This window comes from Equus caballus, chromosome 3 (genome assembly GCF_041296265.1).
Source record: "Equus caballus isolate H_3958 breed thoroughbred chromosome 3, TB-T2T, whole genome shotgun sequence".
NCBI lineage: Eukaryota > Metazoa > Chordata > Mammalia > Perissodactyla > Equidae > Equus > Equus caballus.
Window position 1 is genome coordinate 69,120,881 of NC_091686.1, and position 23,798 is coordinate 69,144,678.

Below are 23,798 nucleotides of genomic sequence, written 5' to 3' on the forward strand. Positions count from 1 at the left end.
AGAAGAAGACAGAACTCCAGAAAATGGGATTGAGCACAACGAAAGGTGAAAAGAATTATTAGGGTCTCAGTAAAGGGACATCCCAGAGCAGTAGCTGAGCTCCATGCCTGGAGAACGAGGTGGCTGGGTAGCAACAAGAGGATAGAGAGCTCCTGGGGGGTATCTCCAGGAAAGAGATGCAAGTTACAGGTTACCTGATATGTTTGAAGGTATTGATAAGAAATTGACATTCCTAAAAGAGAACTTGAGGATACATTGCTGATAGGTAAACATCAAAAACTAAGAAAATCAAAATATGATGTCCTTATTAAATCCAGGGAAACAAAAAAACACTTTACAAAAGAGAGATTGATATCTACCTCTCTATGTGGCTCAGCAGGAGTAAGATAGATATAATAATAGGAATGTATACTTGGAATATTGATTTAAGCAAAGACTATGATATAATTATATTGAGAGAGGAGATAAAGAGCGTGAAAAACATATTTGTGTTATGAAGTAGAAAAGGATTATGAAGACTAAATTACATTTTTTACAGTTTGAAGATAATATATTAGAATGAAAACACGCTCTTTAGAAATATGGTAGTAATTAACAAAAATAAAGGCAAATAATGCTGAAAGTGGCTGCCTCCTGGGAATGGGAATCAGGTAGAAATTTTTAAATAATAATTTAATTTAGGTATGAATGTTCATGGGGAAATGTCGAGAGCATTTCTTATTGGTGAAATAAGTTTCTTGAGAGCAATAATAATAATTTTTATTAATTATTTCACGCTTTTTTGTCTAAATGTACATTCTCGATATTGTTTTTAATGATAGACATCACAAAAACAAGAATCTATGCAGGGCATGATAGAATAGGCACTATAAACTCTCCCTGGCCCCACTCCAGAGAAAAGAAGGAAACAGAGGTAAACTCTAAAGAGAAACCTCTTATTCTTCAGTGAACTGATGCTGAATGCTACAAAAGGCTAAGAACTAGGATATGGCTCATGTTGCTCTAAATGTTATTGTTATGCTGCTATTGTTTCGTATCTTTCTTATACAAATTTGGAATATGAATATCTTGGGTACTATTCATTAATTAATGCAAACAATATTTATTGTTGCTATGTACCAAAACTCTGTCAGGAGCTGGAGATACACTGTTCTGTACTTCCAGAGTGTCTAAGGTAGTGCTAAAGAAGTAGTAGTAACGTAAGCCCAGAAGCACTTTAGGGTAGTACCCTAGCCATTATTTATGTTGCATATGCAAATTACCACTGATGAAACTGTCGCCTTTTGAGAAATCATTGGGACTGCTGCTCCATCTTCCATCAAAAACTGTTGGAACTCTCCCTAGCTAACCACAAAAAGGCCTAAATATCTAGTTATGTTAGATTGAATACATTGCATCAATTGAAAACAGACTTACCAGTTCCTTGAACTTTACAGTCCATAATATTCTCAATAATATTTCTACCACATTGCATGTGCCCTGAACTGTATTAAGCAAATTCAAGATCTTTGGTAAGAAGTGCCAGATCTCATTCTCTGATGCCCTTCAGTGAACACTATAAAAATAACAGCCTCCACTCTTCATCTCTGTCACTTGCTTTATTTTTCTCCGTAATTCTTATTATTCTCTGAGTACTTGTATATCTATTTGTTTATTGTCTTTCTCCTCTTTTAGAATGTTGACCCCATGAGAACAGGTACCTGAGCAGTTCTTAGAACTCCATAAATACTTGTGAATGAATTGGTGACACTGCCATGGCTGCAGAGACATGGGACAAACATTTCCTCATATCACCTTTGCACTGCACGCAAGTCAACATACCTGCTATAATATTGTCCAGCAGCGTGACAGGCATACAGAATATGCCAACTAGTAAATCACTTATTGCCAGGTTCAGGATGAAGAGGTTAGTGACTGTTTGCATATGTTTGTTCCTCATGACAATAAAGCAAACCACTGTATTTCCCACCATGCACAGGAAGAAGATCAGAGAGTAGGAAATAATGAAGATTGCTGCCACTCGAGGCTCATAAAGATAGTAGTTTACATAGAAAATATTGATATCTGAGTGCTTGGTGTCATTGACACTCCAAATGTGATGCCAGTTTTCTGAAGAGTTTGAGTCCCATTTCTCCGTCATGATGAACCTGAACAAAGGAGAGGCAGAAAAGAAAAAGCCCAATTAGAAACCAGTAGGATATAAATTCTGTGCCTGAGTTTCAGAGGGGCCCTTTCAAAATCCTGTGGAATTTTGTTGGGCCTTCTAAAATAATCCTTAAATTTTGCATGGAACTAAGTTATAAATAAAGTATTTGAATTATTAGGATTTTAACCAAGAGCATTTGAAAATTCCACATTGTGCCATAAGTAACAATCATTATTATATTTTATTTCCACAATATACTCTTATTTCACCTCTTTCTCATATCTTCTATTCATTTGCAAAGTTTCAAGGGAAATTTTGGAAAATTCCCCTGTCTCCTACCTCCAGATATTGTAACCCGTCAAGACCTACTTGCTCTATTAAGGCTAACTTACGTGCCTCTAACTTTCCTGATAATTTGAACAAGATGAGGTATCTACATCTTCAAAACTCCCACTGAAATAAGCTTATTGTATTTTCCTGATCCTGTTTTGGCTCAGTTAATTGAATATTCTTTTTAAATACTTCTGTATGCTGAAGTCGCCATCGTACTGTGAATTTCTTAAAAGAGGTCTAGGTTACTTGTCTTGGTTTCATAATTGGTTAGCTTATATAATTCCATTTACATAACATGTAGTCAATAAATATCTTTATGTAGAATCTGTATATCTTAATGTGGATATTTCAATCAACCCTTGTGTGTCAGAGGTCCCAGGAACACTCAGGTTTGGTGATTTACTAGAAGGACTCACAGGACTGAGCATATAGTGTATTCACAGCTAATACTTATTATAGCGAAATCAGCAAATAAAAAGGCACATGGGGTAAAATCTGCAGGAAACGAGGCACGAGCTTCCAAGAGCCCTCTCTCAGAGGAGGCACGTAGGGCATGCATAATTTTTCCAGCAGTGAGTTTGACAATGTGTGAACTGTTGTCCACCAGTGAAGCTCATTAGAGACTCAATGCCCACGGTTTTGAATTGAAGAGTAGTCATGTAGGCACCTTCTTCCCAGCACGTATCAAAATTTCAGACCCCTAGGTGGAAAGTCGGCACGCAGCATGAGCTATGCTCTTTGTACAAACAGACTAGGCATAGTGAGCCACTCATCATTTAGGGAAACTTTATGTCAGTATAAATGACTGTTCGTGATTTAAGTTCCCAGACTCTAACAGGGCCAACCTCGCAAGCAGGCCTTTCTAAACACAGCAGTCCTAGGCCTTCTTGTTAAGTCTTTTTTGTGTGCCTTTTAAATTAGTAGGACAGAAGGTTATATGTATCTTTAAATGAAAATGAATTTGACAGTGGACTTATACAGCTGATCTCCCATATTCTCTTTTTTGAAGTAGTCTCATGGACTTTGAATCAGTGAGGATAAATTCAAATGGATCTCTACAGGTAGATAATCAGACCCTAGTTTTCAGAAGACTGAAGTATTTAGTGACCTCATCATTACTTTGCACTTTCCAATCTTTCACTAAGTACACATTTGTATCATTTTAAGGGAGTATGTTTATTCTTGTAAATACTGCATAAGGACTAAGATATGTATTATTCACTTGTGATACGCAACTTTAGGTAGTTTTCTCTTCGTATTTTAGGTACAGAAGAGTAAACAAGATAAGTTACTAATATAAAATAAGTTGATAAAAGGGGACTACTTTTCTCCATTAGCTCCCGTTATTCTGCCATTTTATTTCTTCCCTTTCCTCTAATCTTAAAAATCATCTCTGCTTTTCTGTATTTCATATCCCTAAGCCCAAATAAAAATGAAAAATGAAAAGCAAAGTGAGTGTGGGATGAGGTGAGGGTTTGGAGAGGAAAAAGAGAAAGGAATTTGTGTAGGACTAGATGTATTGTGCTATACAGAGTCAAGTTGGGAATGTCTTTGTGGCCCAGAACCTGACATTGAGAATACTTACCAGCTGGATAAAAATCATTTCAAAGTCTCCAAAAGTAGAGCATTCACACAAATATTTGAAGATATTTGTACCTGAGGCAAGGAATCACTAGAAATACAAATGAGAACTAGGTAGCTAAAAGTTATTGGTAAGAGACATCTGTCCGTGGATTCAGTTAGAGCTGGAAAACATAGGAGTAGAATATACCATAAGACATAATGCTTTATATTTGCACATTCTTTTTTTCTTATACCCTAGCTTAAAGCAACCACATGTTTCCAAAGAAGATATGCATCCATGGTGTATCTGTTGAGATAAGGCTCTTAGGAAAGTTGAGATGGAACAAGATTTTCAAAACCAACCTGCATATTAACTAAACTCCATGTCACTTGCCTGAGAGAGAAGTGTCTCTTTTCCTCTTCTTCTGTTGAATTATTGAAACAGTAAAAGTAGATTTTGTTTTGGGGGCCAACACAGATTTCACTATTCCTATTATTGACTTGATAACTATATTCGGCAAGACAGCACACAAAATGCAATACAGAGAGTCAACCAAAGAACGTGTAGTATTTAAGTGTCCTTTCTTTCTGACATGCAATTGCAAAATTTTTGTATGTGAGGTCATAGCTTTGGCCATTAGATTGACTTATAATAATATAACTTTGGGGACAACATCATCACCCATGGTATTACTGTAGTGAGACAGGGAAAAGCCAGGTCCTGATTGATCCTAGGGAGGCCCACTTATTTCAGTTTAATACATCAAGGACAACTGCCCTTTGGTATTCATGCATCTGGCATCTTTCTGACTGGGCATTTAAAAATTCTATACATTTGATTAAAAAGATTTAAATGAAATCAACCTTTGGTTGAATACCTTTAAGACCAGAATTATTTAGAGTGTGCTCTGCAAATCATATTAATTGTGTAGATGAAATAATATAAAGAGTAAGAAAATTGTGTATACTAGTTGCAGGAAGGCAAACTTACACTCTGTCCTTACTGATGATTCAATGGTTTTGGAATATTTCATTAAAAACATGTGACATCTTTTTTAATAACAGAAAGTCTGAACTTTACAAATTAGTGTTTTACATACTGAGTAAATGAATGGTAAGCATGAGCCATTTTACCACTAATTAGTCTTATATTTTTTATTTCTACATGAAAAATTATGTGATAAATAAAATACTTGGTTGTGGGCTTTCTTTACCATTCCTTCATCTTCAACTCCAGAGAGGAAACAGATAGAGAGGCTGGACTGCATGAGCTCCATTGAGAACCCCAAGTTACCACAGTTCATTCAGACCCTTACTCTTACCTTTAGAAACAAAGTTGAGGTTTTCAGGAAGAGAAGTCAGGGGAGGAAGTCATCTGAAAATTTTACCTGCCTGGAATCACACTTACCAAAACACTAACAGTGGACTACGCTGGGAGATAGAATGGTTGGACATTGTTATATATTTTTTTGCTTATCAATATTTCTCAACTTTTTTCCTGTTACAGATTTTTTTATTATCTAAAAAAATGTATTATCATATCATTATCTGAATCGCACTGTGGAGAATAAAACCAGATGGCTTAGCTTAAGTTCTTCTTATAAATTTACAATTATAGGAAGTCAAATACTGGCTAGCAATAGTATTATTTTACCTAAAATAGATATGTCTCCCAAATTTCAGTTAGGAAAGAACCCATAAAGACTCTAACCTATTAGGTTTAAATGTACAGTTTCATACATATCATATAGAGAACTGGTCATCTGAAAGAAGAGCTTATATTCTTTATTCTTGCATCAAACACTCAATTAAAGGGACCAAGCCGGTAATAAACCCTGCGCTACCTAGACTGCCAGACACAACAAAGTCAACTATGGCCAATACTCTTTGTTTTTGTCATCTTCTCTCCTTGGGCTTTCCCTATTGCCTCTATTATTAATGTTATTATTATTAATTTTACTGTATTCTTCACTTTTTCCCTTTTTACCTCCATGTATTTCTACAAGGACATAAGGACAGGAAGATGTTAGTATTTACTTCACCTATGCTGGATTATCTAAACTAAACTTTGATGATTATCATTAAAAGGTATTACAGTTATGAAGTAACCAATTTAATAATTCTGAATCAAGTAAATTAAATACAAACAGTTATGACACCTTAGATTGCTAAAATAATTGAAAAGGAGAGACAGGGAAAATGGCAAGGACGGAAATATTGTAACGACACATACTCAAACTGAGAGTGAATCATTGGCAACAACTATGAGACATATAGTAATAATGCCTAATATTTAAATTTTCTAATCACTCTCGAATATATCACCTTAGAACATCAGTATCGTGGAGCATAAGATGTCCCTCCTTTTTGCACCCCTTTTAACAACTAAAATTCAGCACCTATACACAAACAAAAGTGCCTCTGTGGGAGGTGTGGGATCTAGCACCAAACGTCAAGGGACCTGGGAGGAGTCTTGCCCACCTGTGCATCGCTTAGTAGTCAGGGGGCCCTCACTTGGGCTGTGGAACCAGCAGGAGCAGGTGAACTGGCCCCGCCCTTCTCAGCCACAGTTGGGGAAAACCTGGAGTGTGCTGAACTGGGAAGACACCTATGCATGAGGGAGACTTTGTAGAAGTCCAGGTTTCCTGAGGAGAGATTCCAGTTCTCCGTTGGAGAAAAAATAGAGTTTGGAAGCATTGAAGAGGGTAAGAGGACTTTGGCGTGCCATCCTGTCAGATCTGCTGCTGATTAATGGCCAATATTTGGAGAAACCCTTGGACTTCTTTTGTTTGAAGAAAGAAGATTGGGTTCCCATGAATCTGTAATCTGAAGAAAAGAAGAGATGTGTTTCCCAGAGTGATACTGCAAGTTTTACTAATATCTGGTGTGTCAAACGTCTGCCACAGCTAAATGGTGTATTAGAGTGTTTGTAATTTCAGTGATAGAATTAAATGAAGACCAGACTTAGGCAAATGATGCTCCCCAGGATAAGGAAATGCTTTAGGAAGCTGAGCTAAAGCCTCTGACTGATACAAAACCTGTTAAAATTCATTGTCCAGAGGAGGAAGTGAACTTGACTTTAGAGACATTGCACATTCAACAAAATGTCTCCATCAAATCATATAAGAAAGTCCATATAACTATGCACAATTGAAGATGAACAATAATTGAGATGGCAAAAGCATATCAAAAGACCTTTAAAGAGATACAGTCACTATGAACATGCTTTATTCCTGCTCCTCATTGGGCTGTTCAAATCTTGATGGTCATCAATGTTTTAGAAATATTATTCTTTGTTTAAAATATTAAGGAAAGTGTAGTAAGACAAATAATAATAACTTGAGAAACAAAGAAGTATTAACTGAGGTTGGGGAGTGAATTGGTTGAAGGTGTTAAAGCAGCTGTTCAGTAATCCATTTCTCCCCTAAACATCTGGAGAATGCCCCCATGGAAAGAAAAGAAGACCAATGATTCAGTCTAATGCTCTTGTGGATATAATAATTGGAACTCAAGATAGAGTAAAGATACTTGGTAGGATGATGAGCCTTTTCTCTTAGAGTTTTGAATATGATATTCCTGTGTAAGTATTTCTCATACTAAATAGACACAGAATCTATGGTCTTACGAGGTATGACTCCCTAGAAAATGTCATGTAAGCTGGGCTATAAAACAGAGCTATTACATGGGCTGAACTCTCACTGTGTTATGTTGGGTAATAACACAAACCTTACCTGGAGACCTCATCTCTTACTCTGGGCCTGAGAGTGAGCATCTGATGCAAGAAGAGGAGTCCTAAGGAGCCACCCTCAATGTCCCAGACCCTCTTCTATTAAGCTCCTTGGTTGCCTATATTGTTGAAATTATTAATAAGGCATGAAAATGAGTATAATCTCTGATTTCTAAAAAAGTAATTCAGGTTTTAACTATAAAATACAATATGCACACTGAATTGAATAACCATTCATATCCTTATATGCTTACAATCTAGTATAGTTGCCCATCTCCTACCAATTTTTTTACTTTACATTTTTACATAAATGTCCCAGAGAAAAAAATAATGTTGCTTTCAAGGAGGTAGCATGTTCTTTTGGGATGAGAACTGTTTCACTTATGAAAACGCTTTGAGGAAGTCTCTTCAGATGAGAAGGAGACTACCCACCTCCAACCTTACCCTCTAGGACATAATAACAGTGAGTAGAATAACCAAAGAGACAGGTGAGTACTTTATCATCCTTAAATTCCTTATTACCTTAAGTAGTTTATTATCTCTGAGTATTTTAATATCTACTCTGTGTGAGGCACTATGCTAATTGCTTTATATGTGTCAGCCCATTGAATCTTCCCACTATGAGGTAGCTGCTAATGGGATCCCAATATAATATATAAGATGTTAAGTAACCTGACCCAGCCTCCACAAACAACTGTAAGAGTTGGGAAACGTATAAAAGGGGTCTTCTAAGAGTGTGAAAGTCAGCAACATGGCTGGAGGGTGGGGGGCAACTTGAAGAGTTGGAAATTGACCAGAATGGAGTTCCATGAGATGGATGTGGGCAAGAAAATTCTAGAATCTATCATGTCTAATATTTAATTTTAAACTAACTTCTGTGCTATGCAGAAAACTACTCCCTGCCTATAACCCCAAATTGTCAACAAGAACCTATTAAACATAATTGCCTTTGTGGGAGATATTTTTCAAATATAAAGGGAAATGTTCTAATGTCTTTGTTAGTATAGGGCAGAGAGAAAAAAGCAGGTATAAAGGATAAGACAGGAAGAGGAATGCATCGAATCTATCCAGAGAATTCCTGGAGATACTGTGTGGGAGCTGGGGGGTGGGGAGGTGATTGCTGGATTCTCCGAAGCATGTGGAATGGAGACAATTTTATTTGTATATCACAACTACATTGAACAAGCATGGCTTGTAGGATGCAATGTAAAAGCAACTATATTTGTATCCTGCTGACTTTTTAATTTTATTATTTGAGGGTAATTTCTCCCTTGCCCCTGGGTGAAATTTGGAAGAAGTCTTACTACTTTTATAATCATTTTCTGACAATAAAAAATAGTATAGTAATTAATATGTCCAGTCTAGTGTAATAAACAAAATTTTAAATTTCTACCAAGGATGCCTCCTTGTCTTCTTTTCTCTTTGCTGACTTGCTCTACAATATTGTCATCCACATCTTGCCAATCTCAGTTCCCATCCTTGCTGGACTTGTAGGTGGACAAGGTTAGGCAGGTGGAAAGGGGCAGGAAAAGTCCTACTTTTCTTTCTAGGGTTGTCCTGAGGTATTCCTGGGACTGGACAGTTTTAAAGCTGATTCTTTCTTCTGTGGCACTTTCCTGAGCTCTTCAGAGACACTAAACTCTTACTGTGGATCTCTTATCTGCAGTTTCTCTTCATGTGAGGAAATTCATCTCTGGCTACTGCTGGCTTTGTCCTCAGCCTCAAGAAATCCTACAGGTCACTCTGCTGTAGAGCATCAGGGTTAACCACTGTCCAGGTGTGTCAATCACCCCTGGCCCACAGTTAACATTTATGTATCTTTTGTCCAGAAAGACTCCAGGAGTGTCGGTTGGCCAATGCCACCAACCCTGTTGCTCCTCTATCAGAGAAACAAACCAGCCAGCCAGGCCCTGGCACTTTAGATGTGTGAGGCTGACACAAGTCACTGTGTTCTCCAGAATACTAAGTACATATGTTAAACTCTGCACGTCTCCTTTAGTCCCTCTTCCAAGCATGAGTTGAGGGGCAAGAACCCCAGTCCTCCATCTTGCAAGTGGGTGACTTATGAGATCCCGGCAATCCTCGGCCTTTTTATCTCCTCAGCCTGAGGATAAATGTTCCTTGTTACCCTGTTTACAAGTCTGCACGATGGTCCCATATAATTGCTCTATTTAAGAAGAAAGTGATATATGGAATATATTTCAGAAAAATTATATTGTAAATAAGTAATCCTTTTACAAAGTATTGATTCTATTTAGAGAAAATTCCAATTATTTGGAAAACTGATAGGAGAAACATCTAATCTTCTAATTAGAGATAATAAAGAGAGCCTTTGTTATTACTATTAACAAAATTATTTTTATTTTCTAAATTTTGTACACAACAGCTTAAATCTTTTAACATTGTGATTTATTTATGGCAAAAAATCCATTTGCATTATATAAACATGTATTTGTTTAATATATGAATATAAAAGTGAGTGGACACAAATTTCTAACATGTATAAATGTGATGCTAATTAGTTCTTGTAAAATTCCTAGAGATGGATAAACTTCATTAAAATCATATATTTCTAAAGGAAAGAGACCTAGTTGATATTGATGGAGCTCTCTTGAAACAATACTAAAAGTAGATGTTCAAGAATTTTAATTGTGAAAAGTGCTCTCAAAACTGTATATAAATTCAGTAATATGCAGTTCTCAAAACTGTACATTAATTCAACAATATTTATTGTGTCTTTTATCTACTAAACACTATGCTTGATGATGAATGTACATTATGAATAGGGTATGCATCCTTGCTGCCCTAACAGAACTAAAGGCTTGACCACTCCATGAACACTAACAGAAAAGCAGGAGGAGCCTTACAATCTTAGCTTTAGGTTTGAAAGGACAAATACAGATATCATGGCCTATACCAAAACCAGAACACACGCAAATCACAAACCTACAAATCATCTTCCTTAAAATTGCTAATATTTATTTGGCACCTTTCATTTTATCAAGGCTTCTCCATTTGATATTTTATTTAATATCTCAGTCAGCTATTTTAAAGGTAGATTATCATCAGAAGTAATGCTGAAGCATCCACAGGATCAACACAATGTGAAAAAGATCTTATATTTGCACAAATAGCAAAATGGAACTTCTGCTTCTAGCCAAGATGGAATAACAGGGACTGGATTTACTCTCCCACCTGAAACAACCAAATAATGGACAAAATATGTTGAGACAATGGTTTGAAAGACAATGGGTATCAGGCAACACGGACAGTCATCACTGAGAGATGAGGAAAATGAGGTGAGCCTTATGATTGCCCGTCCCATCTTACTGATTTGAGAGAGTTTTGAGGCTACAGAGCAGAGAACGGGAACCCAGGCAGAACCCAGTGGACTCCCTGAGTTAAGGAGATGGAGTTGAAACTCCAGGGAGACTTAGGTGTCTAGAGTCCTCAGGATAAACTACTAGAAGGAGAACTCTCTCTCCTCCCCCTCTCCAAAGGATGAGTTTCCTGGAGCTTACATAGGGTCTAGAATAGTGTTCTTCCCGCCAACTGGAAAATCGCAGTAAAGTTTAGCAATAAAGTTTAGCAATTCCTATAATTTCATTTCCACTTCTTTTTCTTCTAAAATTTAAGAATATTTTAAAATTGAAGACATTTAAAAATGTTATGCATACCATGAAGTAATTTTTGTCTGCCTCTGTATGGAAATGTCTGTCATTCTATGTCTGTCCATACAATGTTTTCAGTGGTGCGTGTGCCTGTAAATGTTTAATAACTGGCTTTCAAAACAACCACCACCGAAACACAACAAAAGCCCTGGTATGTAGCCTATATCCATGGTGTAAATACTCCCCCACGGCTAATTTCAATCTACCAAGGCAATATCCCTGAATGAGAGGTGGGAAGGGATGTACAGAGTTAGTTCTCACAGGCCAGTACAAGCCAGAGCCAGCACACCATGTGATACATCTGAAGTTATGTCCACCAAAGGTTAACAGTGGGTGCTCCTCAGTGTTGCGATTTTCGATTTATTTTCTTCTTAGTACCCTCTGAAAATTGATTTTATGGTTAACATGGTTCCATCATTTGTGTTTCATTATTTATTCATTAAAAGAAAAAAAAAGAAGGGAAAGCCTCTAGAAGAAGAAAGATGTAGAAATAATAATCTTTAACAATTATAATTGTTTTATTCATTTTGGTATAAAAGATAGGAAACAGATGAATAAATGAGTAGATAAATATGTGTCTTTGAATATATATGAACACACATATATATAAGTGTATATGTTGCCTTAAATTTCCTTAAAATTTATCTTCCCTTAAATATCAAAAACTACATATTTTCACTAATATGTTAGAGACACTTAGATAAGAAAATAAAAATAGGGTATTTTAGAAATAAAGGGTTAAATAAATATGCAATTCAGTTCACAAATTAGGCAGGCAGCCCGAGAAATTCACCACCAACTATCTAACTGACTGGCTAATAAATGCTAGGAAAAAGCGCATGATTTATTTCTACCTATATTTCTGAGATAAGCCTGTACGTTAATGTCTCTCTTAAATATGTAGAGCCCTGGCCCATGGACTGTGAAAAATCCAGTTCTCTCTTGAGGGGTGTGAAAAACAGGCTCAAAATGGAGTCACTTATGCTAAGCCCCACCTTATTAAACCGAGACAACCTGATCACAGTTTCCGCTCTCCCAGAAATGGAATCTTACCAGTCAATCAGGAATCCCCAGATCAGCAGTAGTTAGGTCATCTGCCCAATAGACCCCTGCCTGCCCCTAAAGAAAAGAAACCTTGCAATAATCAATCCATTTCTTGCCCAGTATAACTTCCTTGTTCCTGCTCCCTGCTGCCTGTAAAATTTCATGCCTTCTATAGCTCTTCGGAGCTTCTTTCTATCTGCCAGATTGGATGCTGCCTGAACCATGAATCATTGAATAAAGTCAACAAGATCTTCAAAATTTGCTCAGTTGAATTTTGTTTTTTAAAGGGGATGAAATGATGAAATGGGCATCTGATTCCTTCTCATCCTAGATTCTGGCTCTCATTAAATTCTCCGTTCCTTTTGCCTTCTGGGTCTCTCCCCTCTCATCTTTCAGAGCACATTTATGTTAGGCTATTTGATCAGGGATGATGCCAGGGAACTGCAGCAGAACCAATAATGGAAACAACCTTCAACTGAACTTTAGACAGCGTTTTTCTTAAAGTCTCTCAGCCACCCCTACCATGAAGAGATATTTTCCTCAGGGGAAAATTTCTTTTCTTCAACCTCAACTGGTAGGAACTGCTCTTACTCTGCCCATTCAGGCAATTTTCTCTCTTCCACCAGTCCTAGCCACAAGTTCCAGAAAGCAAGCAAATCCCCTTTTATTCCCAGCCTAGAGAAAATTCTCAAATTCCTGCTAACTTATTATTCAGCAAGTTAGCTTATTTCTCTGAATCTTCTCCTCCTGGATCCTTTAGAGAGGACTTTACTCGTCGCAACTGAAAAAAGTTTATTTAAACAAGATAAGCGTTTACTAATGCTTGAATCCTAGCAACTCCAATAACCAGCGACACTTCAAGTTGTTTTAACTTTTCCTAGATTTTATTTTTAGCCAAGTCTGTCTGTCCCTGCAACAATCTCCACAAATAGAAAGCAGTAGAAAATCATATAGCTGTCTTTCCAGGGGAAACACGAGGGGTCATGGAAATTTCTTTTTGTATGTTATTTTGTTTTGATTTTCTTCCCAGTGCATTAGCAACAGTGGCAAATGATAAGGTTTTTAGTGAAGCAATTCACAGAAGCTCTAGTGTGTCTTACCTATATTTCTAACAAGCTGCTGTGTGGACCATAACTTAGATTTTTCAGTGCTCAGAGGTAAATGTTAAAAATTGAACTCCTACAAGCTGTCATGTACCTTCAGGGCACAATCCGCACATCAGAATACTCAGGTGTGTTAGCATGAAATAGCCTCTCAGCTCCACCAGGTATTTCTGAGGAAGTCTAACCCTCTTCCAATAATAAGTACATTTTTTTTAAGTTTTGTTTCCTTTTTCTATCCCAATTTTGCGAAGACATTTATGAGGAAATTACAGACTTGTAAAAACATTTACTAATTGTCATTAAATCTCCATTTCAAAGTTTATCTACAGTTTAAGCATCTATAAGATATATTTTTGTGTTCCCACAGGATGCAAGACTCTTTCTTAAGCCCTGTGTCAACTTACACTGCTTATGTTCAACTCAATCTCCACCAACAATCATTTTGCTATTTATTCTGCATTAGCAATAAACTGTTAAGATTCTTCCAAAATATCTTTCTTTAAGAGAATCCACTATTGAAGAATACATGCAATGACAGTGATGTGATTTTCAAGTATTCTGAATACTAAAGAGAACTAATGCAATCCATCAAATTCAAATTTTTTCTCTGTTAACCAATTTAAAATGTTCAAGTAAATAGACATAAGATTGTTTCCTTATAATCAGTAAGAAAATTTTTTAAAAAATTGTACGTTACTTCTCTGCATCTGAATTTCCAGAATACCCTTCCTAAGACTTACTTCTTAATGTTTTGTTTATCAACTTACATGCTAAGAAGTCTAAATAGAACATTACGGGTGGCAGGAATAGCTTAGAATAGTGCAGCCTGCCTATAGGTAGACAGAAATACAGACTTGTTAATGATACCTGTGTTCTGGACCATCAGAGCACTACTTACTTAGAAGACCGTGAGGGCTTCCAAAGCTGAAACCTATCCCATGTTGTTAAAATCTTTTTTAAAAAAGGGGTTCTAAATATTTGTATCCTATCTAAGCTAGTTCATGGATTTTTAAAATTACTTTTAGGCTTCAACAGGGAGCAATGATTGATATTTTAATCATCAAACAAGAAACAGGGGACACAAGGAAAAGACATCGATTGTACATGTACTATGTGTTTGGTACTCAGTGATCTTGTATGCATTATCTCACATAAGGAATGCTCACAATGCCCCTGTGAGGGCACACTGAGAACCAGCAGTCACTACTAAGCATCTTCTTAGTATGTATCACACAAGTCAGACACAGCTCCTGCTCTCTTCCAGTTTATAAGAGGAAGATATCCACCCTTCCACTCCATTGTTTCCTCTCTTAGATTTTGGCTTCCTGTGGCAAGCTACATGTATGTCTAAACTGGTAGTCTTAGAAATTACCAAAAGGTCACTTGATTTTTACCCAGGAATTTCATCTCAAATTTTAGTCTTCTCTATAGCAATCATGTGCTACAGAGTGGGGCGAAAGGGTAATGAGAGGTTTTTGTTTTTAATTAGATAACAATACTTCTTGATGTCTCAGTTGTCTCATAGACTTAATTTCTTGAAACTTACATAATTCAGTTGCTCTCCTTAGTCAGTAATTATGTCAATAAAAAGTGGAAAATGTAATAGTAGAACATCATTTGCCCAGGCAATTATGCAGAAAGAATCCTAAAGTTAAAAGAAATGTTTTATCCTATAATAATCTCAAGAGGCATTTATCTAGTTGAACAAAAGAAAAAAAATTAAGTCATGTAAAGGAGTGAGAGGAGAGTAAAAAGAACAGAAAAAAGATTGAATAACCAAACCTGTGGCTGAATCTTGAAATGCAAAATATAAAAAGCAAAAATCCAAGTTATAAGCCCTTTGTCCCAATAGAAATCCTTTTCTCCTCTTTCATAGCTGAGAACTGTTTAGGTTTCACAGAAGTTTGAGATAGCAATGGCATAAGAAATAAAGCTGGGGGCAAATAATAATGATAACTCTACGTTTAGCTGATAGCTACTTCATGTCAGTTGTAATAATTAGAAAAAAACTCAAATGGCTGTAAAATGTGTAAAATAGTGTTAACATTGTTGGTGTTTCTTTTTTATCCGGTGGATTTCTAATTATACTCTTAGAAGACTTACCACTATTATATGAAATGTCTTTTTAACAACTTGATTTTCTTAGCACATTGCACAATGTTCTCAATGGTTCTTGATTAGAGCAGTGAATGATTATTTGTCACTTTTGGATTTCTCCTAAAGCAGAGCCTAAACAAGGTAGTTTATTTGGGACACAATTTCTGGAAGAGTGAATGCGAAAGTAAAAGGAAAAATCAAGAAAGATAAGTTATTGAGCTGGTTACCACTATGGGCAAGCGAGGACTCTCTGAGTTAGTGTATTGAAAGCATAACACGTGGCCAGGGCATTTATCTACTGACTCCAGATTCTTGTTACTGGAGCGTTGCCTCTTAGGGCATTAAGTGTCCCATGTTCCAGGCTGTGACCTGCTGCTTCCAGAGAAGCACTGAAGCAGAGAATCCTAAGAGTGGGTTGCAGACTTTCGAGATGACAAGTCGGTATTGTGCACGGGAAGGGAACTGTCCACTGCAGCTGCTGCTGAAATCAGTGGGGGCGGGGGCTGACAGAAAGAGTGGGGCACTTAAAACACCTACAGTACTACAAAAATGAATCTGAACCATCATTTAAAATATCATTATTTAAGATAAGTTACTTTAGTTCTAGTCAGTTGGTCTTAAAAATGCTCACATAATTTTTGATCTAGTCATTGTAGTGCTCAAATTCTTCAAAGAATATCTGAAATTCTCAGTTCTTAAGTCCTTCTCAATTTGACCCTTTGTGTATTTCCAGTGTCATCACTTTCTAAACTTCCACATGGTTTATCTTCAACCATACTGAATTCTTTGTAGTTTTTCAGCTACAACATGCTATTTCTTGCTCCTTTGTGGAATTGAGGGGAGAGAATAAAGGCAAAATCAGGTCAATCCTTACAAGCCATAGTAAAAAGAATTAATTTTATTCTAATAGAAAGTGTTTTAAGCTGGGGAGGAAATAAACTGGATGATAGTTTAAAAATATTTTTCTGGTGGTTCTTTGCAAAATGGAGTGGGCAAAGGAGGGAGGGCAAGAGTGGAAGCAGCAAAGTCAATTAGGAAGGGATTCCAGTAGTTCACATGGAAGATGCTGGCAGCCTAGATTTAGGTGAGAGCAGTACATAGAGAGAGAGAAAGATGAATTTATGATCTTTGTTGGTAGTAATACTGACCAACGGATTGGATATGAGTTGGGTAGAAATGAAGAGAGTAAGCAATAGACTTTGGGTTTGGCCTGAGAACTGAATGGGAGGTAGCAACATTTATTTAAATTAGGAAGCCTGTACTGTTTTGGATTAATTTTATATAAGATGCCTTCTAGAAGCCCAAAATACTCAGCTGTAGAGTTGGGACTCAGAGGAGAGATAAGGACTAATGAGATCAACTTGGGAATTGTTAGCATATTGATGGTATTTTGAGTTATGGAATCTGATGAAATTACATATGAACAGAGGGTAGATATGGAGAAAAGAGGTCCAGAGCCAAGTTCAATGTCCTCCAACATTTAGAGTTCAGGTAGAGGAGGTCAAACCAGCACAGGAGATTGGGAAGGTGCAATTAGTGAGGTAATGAAAAACCAAGAGACCGTGATGTTACTGAATCTAAGAGAGGAAAGTATTTCATAAATGAAAGAATAGTCAATTATGTCAAATACGCAAATACTCCTAAAAAATTAAAGAAGATGAGAACCAAAGAGTAGTCATCAGATTTGGCAAAATAGATATTCTAAATGATCCAGACGAGATTATCTTTGCTAGAGTGGATAGGAAGAAAGCCTGATTCGGATGACAAGAAGTGATTCAGAGGGGAGATACTCTCCCCCCTCAGCCTCTTCATTGGATGAAATACTTCCAGTCTTTTTGCTGAGCTCCTCCTATTCCTTGAAGGAAGCTGTCTTGGAAGGAGTTATTTCTAAACTGATCTGATGCTAATGTCTCCACATAGATTTCTATATTTCTTCCCTGGGAAACATGCATCCTTACTGAAGTTGTATTGGGAGTACAATTACCTTCCAAATACAATTGTGTATTTGCTACCATAGGCAGAGTTAGCCAATCTCCTGCCCATTAAGTCTGAGTCAATTACAAGTCTTCAGTCTCAACTCATGGTGGCCTTCTTAAACTCACTCTCACCTCCATCCTACTTCCGGACTAGGCTTGATGTTAATAGGAATATCCCTTTCTCCTGCTTGTGAATCATGTGTGTATGTACTAGCGGGATGGGGAAATAGTGGACAAGGGAAAATGCTACAGTCCTTCACCCACTTTCTCCAACAAAATTCACTCTCCAACTGTTTACTGCACTCTTGGCCTCTCTAAATTTTTCACAGGTGGGTAGTAGGAGGTCAACTAAGAGTTATTAAATCAATTATCAGCTACCTCCTTTATATGTGCTCGTTAGGTGGTATATCAGTAAGGGTTCAGTCAGGAAGCAAGAACCATATGGGATATAGGATTTATTATAGGACTTGTACTTTACACCAGAGGTCAACAGACTTTTTCTGTAAAGAGCCAGATAGTACGCATTTTTGGCTTTGTGGGTCAAAACGTATCTGTCACAACTACTCAACTATGCTGTATAGCACAAAACAGCCATAAACATAAACAAACAGGCATATTTATGTTCCAACTGAGTTTTATTTAAAAAAAAAATAAAATAAAATGACAGGCCATGGGGCTGTAGATAGTTTGCCCATCCCTGCTTTACATAGAGTGGGAGTTGCTGAGGAAATGAATTCCCAGAGTGGAGAATCAGAGGATCACACAAAAAGTCACTAAATAGTCATCCTGAAGCACTGGGGCAAAGAGCATCTTGGAGCTGAAGTGACATCTGGGAAGCCAAACAAGTTCAGCTTCTTTCCAAGGACTGTATAAAGGGAACTGTAGAAAGGTCTGTGGGCAGCTCCTGTCTCAGTGTGGTTCCCAGCTCTGTGGGTCCTTAGGGTCAGCAGTTGGGAAGAAGAGCTTGATGTGGGGCAGAGGAGGGTGAGGGAAAGCTGAGTATCTCTTTATCCGTCACTGCTCCTCACCCTTAGGTCCTTCCAAGAGAATGGCTACTGCTTCCCTTTAACCTCTCTAATTTCATGAGATTTCTCTCTTAGCCAAATTTAAGCTGGAAGTATACATGTTAAAAATATTCTAAGAAACATGGTTCCCAGTTTAATAAAGCTGATACTAGAACAAATTGCAGCGTTTTGTCTTTGGACTGTAGATGAAGTTGAGGCAGAAAGATTCTCATTTTAGCATAATGTAACTGTGGGAAAATAAGTCTTCCCCGGATTTCTCAGTGTACCCTCAAACATAGACATGCATATAATATAAATACAGAGAACGTTTGTTTTTACTTCCCCCAGAAACATTTAGATTAGATCTGTAACCATTTGTCTCCCTGATAATGAAGTTCATTGCTCCCATCCAAAGAGCTAAGAAACATCCCCCAAAGCCAAATGGTTACATCCTGGGATAGGCATTTAGGTTAACTTCAAAAGTGACTGACAGCTCAGAGATTTCTATGAAGACTTTAGTTTTATCTTCCTAGATGTTTATATTTCAAAATAGATGAATCCCAGGCCCTTGGAGACATCTCTCGTTTGTGAAAGCTGGACACACTGGACTTATTTGGCTTATTTGTACCCCAAAGAGCTAGGGTACAGATTCTTCCCAGCACAACTCCAGGAGACTCACTCAGGAGAGCAGGGGAAATTGGTTTCTTTTTTATTTATAAACACACAAAAAACCTTTTTTTGTTTGTTTGTTTTGCCCACCTACCAAGTGAAATCTGCCAATCATGTAGGGCATTTCTCCATCTAGCTCTCATCACACTAATCTGCAGGGTTACTGGGTATAAAGGATCTATGCTGCAATGTTAACCTGGCTGTTGTCTTTCTGTTTGTATAAATGAAGCTCTTTTACCTGACCCAGCTGCCTCAAGTTTTTGATTTATCTTTCTATCTATCTATCTATTTATCTATCTATCTATCTACAAACATGTATTTGCACAAATGGGGTAACATCTCAGATCCTTAAAAGTTTCTGAAATCACAGTAATATATTATGTTTCATCAAATCTAAGACATCATAAACTGTAAGATGCAACTCTATTTTCTATACTGCCAAAAAATAAAAAATGTTGACAGTTAAACATTCAATACTTTTTATCTCATAATTTTATTTTGAACTTATTAATAATGCACTTTTAGATTTATTTAGACAAAAAAAAATGACAGCAGTATGAATAGCTAAGACTGTTGGTTCAGTGTAACCAACGGCAACTGTATCCTGACTATCACCTTCTTGACAGTGATTGTTAGGCACCACTAATTCTAAGACACGTCCTCATTGATGGATATTCTTAGATATTTATGGTTATCCTTAGGATAGATAAAATACTGTATGGATGAAATACAGTCATCACTTGAAAACCAAATGGGGGAGGAGAGTTTATTAGAGATTCAAAGAGGGAAGAGAGGTAATCAAATTGTTAACTGAAAAAGATAAAGATAGAGTTTATTAGAGAAATGTAGAATAAAAGGCAAGGATTGAGTCTCCCTGTGGAATCTGGGTTAGTGAAATTGAAAGCTCAATCAGTTATGTAATTGTGTGATTTTTTTTTCCTCCGGCAAAATCAGGCTATTCCATATAGGCACAGGTTATTTGCTATGTATATATCTTCAGTGAAGTGTTTGCTTAAATCTTCTGCCAAGCTTTCACGGGATTGTTTCCTTAATATTGAATTTTCAGAGATTTTTATATTTTTCTGGATACGTGTGATTTATCAGATGTGTGGTTTGCAAACATTTTCTCCCAATCTGTAGTTTGCTTTTTCGTTCTCTCAACACTAGCTTTTGAAGAGTTGAAGTTCTTAATTTTTATGAAGCCCAATTTATAAATTTTATCTATTCCTAACCAAGATCACAAATATTTCCTCCTATTTTCTTCTGGATGTTCTATTGTTTGAAGTTCCATATTTAGGTTTCTGATCCATTTTGAGTTAATTTTCATATCAGGTGTGATGTATGGATTAAGATTTTTTTTAATGGATATCCCATTTTTCCAGGACTGTTTGTTGAAAAGATTGGATGAGAAGTTTTAATACAGTTGAAGAATTGCTGGAGTGATGTGCCAAAGTAAATTAACTGGGTAGAGGAGACTGCTTCCTGAAATACAACTTTCAAGATGGTGTAGTAAAAGCAAAACATAAAAATGATGTTGTAGCATGGAAGAAAATATCATTTCAGGGAAAGAGGTCAAGAAACTGATAAGCCACAAGGAGCCCTCTGTGTTGTGTTGCTGACACCAAGAAAAATAATGGAGAGGAAGAAAGTGAATCAGGTATTAAAGATATCAATGGATAAGTGAGAGCAGATGATAGCAACAAGGAAGGTTAGTAGGAGGCTTTGTGTTATGGCATGAACTCCAAAAAATCTGGGGTTTTTAAAGGAGCACAGAAGATTCCCCAAATTGGTCCACATGTATATTGCAACTTCTATCAAAGTACACACCAAGTTTTTTTTGTGGACACAGACAAGTTTATTCTAAACTTTATAGGGAAAGGCATAGGACCTAGAATAGCTAAAACAACTTTAAAAAGAATAAAGTGGAAAGAATCACTCTACCTGATGCTAAGGCTTTCTATATAGCTACATTCATAAGGGCAATGCGGCATGGGTGAAGGGACAGACACACAGATCAGTGCAACAGAACAGAGAACTCACACGAACAATATAGACCCACACGAACAAGCCCAACTGATTTTTGACAAAGGTGCAAAAGCAATTCAATAGAGATGCTGAGTGAGAAAGAGTAATCTTAAAATTTTCCATATTGTATGATTTTATTTATATAACATTCTTGAAATGACAAAATTCCAGAGATAGAGCGTAGACTACTGGTTGCCAGGGTTTAGGGAGGTTGGAAGGTGGGAGGTGGCTCTTGCTATAGAAGGGCAGCATGAGGGATGCTTGTGATGGAACTGTTAGATATCTTGACTGTCTTGGTGGTCAAGCAGATCTACACGTTATAAAATTGCATAGGACTAAATACATACACACACAAAAGTATATAAAACCAGTAAAATCTCAGTAAGGTCAATGGATTGTATCCATGTCAATTCCTGGTTGTGGTGTTGTACTATAGTTATGCAAAGATGTTCCCATCTGGGGAAACTTGGTGAACGGTACATGGTATCTCTCTGTATTATTCCTTACAACTGCATGCGAATCTACAATTATCTCAAAATAAAACGCTTAAAAAAAGAGTATGGAAGAAAAATTATTTGGTCTTACTTATCTTTGTTTTTTCAGTTCCTAGTGAAAAAAATATATTGTATGCTTTCAAATACTACTGTTTGGATGATAGCCTTATGAAAATTTTAGTGGTATTATACATGCAAATCCTCACTAAATAAAACGTACAGCCAGTCAGTCAACATAATCAACTTTTATTATAAATCAGCAGCTGCAATTAAGAAATAAAAACATGATTTTTAATTTATGTTTTAGTGATGGATGAGACAGCCTAATGTTGAAGAACTCCAAGAAAATAAATCATGATAATTTATGCCTGATAAACCATGACACGTTTTACGGAACAAAGCTTAAGAGATAACACATCAATTATAAATTATAAGGGATCAGATACCATTATTTTCCTAATTTATACGCACTCTTTATTTTTAATGTAAGTATAGTTCTATCAAAGAAAAGAGGAAATGTCACCACCATATCACCCCAACATACATAGACACAACATAAACAACCTTTAAAATACAACTAAACTTAATTTACATTCACTCTATTTTGGTAAAATATCTTCTGAGGTATGTCTATTTTTTACAAGAATGTCAGTTGATACTGGTTCCCGAAGAGCTAACGTGTGTGAAAGAACTGCTACAGCCAAGAGACAAGGGGAAACAAGTGAAGATTAGAGCCTTGAGAAAGCTTGCCTTAAGAATCAGGACACATTCGCGCTAAGAGATTTCTGGTTCTTGGTGAAGCTCTTTTCTGAGCAGTAAGCCCCTTCGAGCGAAGGTTTTAAGGAGGTACCTGTCAAGATCTGTAGCCACTTCCAGTTTCAGTGTTAAAGACTGCCAAAATGAGCAAACTTTTAGGAATGCTAATTAATAATCACCCTCCTTTGAAAGGAACTCCATTTACCCCAGGACTAAAATCATGGATGGAATATAAGCTTTGTGGGCCCCTCCTTGAAGGTCATCTGGAAAGAGAAACAGGAGACCTCACTTACGTGCGTGGGTGGTGAGCGGGAAAGTGATTTATTCTTCTTTTTCTTTATCTTTAATTCTACCTTTTATTAGACTTAGCAGTTAATTTTCCATTTGACCTGGCCCCCCACAGTCTCTGGAAGAGGTGGTAGAGGTGCTCTAAAGTATCCTTATAATAGCTTTTACAGGGACAAAATTTTCTTCTAAGGGGTTTATGCCAGCAAACAGAAAAACATAGTGTCTTCAGCGTCGTCTACACGGGTTACACTGATGAAAGCTCGGAAGAAAGGAACTCAGGAAAGTGGTATTTTTAAAAAGGTTGAATATGAGGACAAATGAAGCCTAGACAGTGGAAACCTACAGACATACACAAAAGATATTTTAAAAAGCATTTTATCCTACCTACTGGGCAAGTCGCTACTAGGTGGGGGTGCACATTTTTTAATTTTGAAGAAAATATGATTACATTTAGATAATTTATTACTTTGTACTTAAAAGGGCAATGTTTTACTCTTTCTTAGAAATGCCGTTTGCTCTAGGCAGCAACATTGAATAAGCATTTGAAATATTATGTTTGCTGACAGTGCATCCTGCTTCCTCACTTACCTTTTATGATTACATAACAGATCCAACTGTCTAAAAGTGCAGCAAAAAGCAAGTGACGAGTGATCATTCCCTCTTGTGACAATCGCAAGGACTTTCTCTCTCTCGTGACTTGGCTACATTAGGTTATATTTGTGCTGAAATGATTCGGTCACTCTCAAGCCTGCCTCTTTATCCAGCAATCACTCACGCTTTTCCTGAAGAAGAATAATGCTCTATCTTCAGTCCAGTCATTCTTCAGTGCGCAGCAGTCTGGCTCTTGCCTCCGCTTTCTACTGAATCTGTACTTGCTAAAGTCAATGGCTTCTTTTCAGCTG

At 36.9% G+C, this 23,798-nt stretch overlaps 1 protein-coding gene across 3 annotated transcripts in view; it reads right to left on the reverse strand.

Annotated features, from left to right (window-relative positions):
- The window catches only part of NPFFR2 (neuropeptide FF receptor 2), a 44,707-nt gene that overhangs the window by 14,675 nt on the left and 6,234 nt on the right, over positions 1-23,798 (reverse strand). The window contains exons 2-3 of one of the 3 annotated variants that reach the window (XM_023637988.2): positions 12,494-12,559; positions 1,822-2,147 (exon numbers count right to left, since the gene is read on the reverse strand). In XM_023637988.2, coding sequence (XP_023493756.1) covers positions 1,822-2,140 — 319 coding nt within the window. In that variant the 5' untranslated portion in view covers positions 2,141-2,147; positions 12,494-12,559. Of the gene's footprint in view, positions 1-1,821; positions 6,869-12,493; positions 12,560-23,798 lie in introns of all 3 variants that reach the window. The other 2 variants (XM_070262361.1, XM_005608726.4) reach the window with 2 other exon arrangements.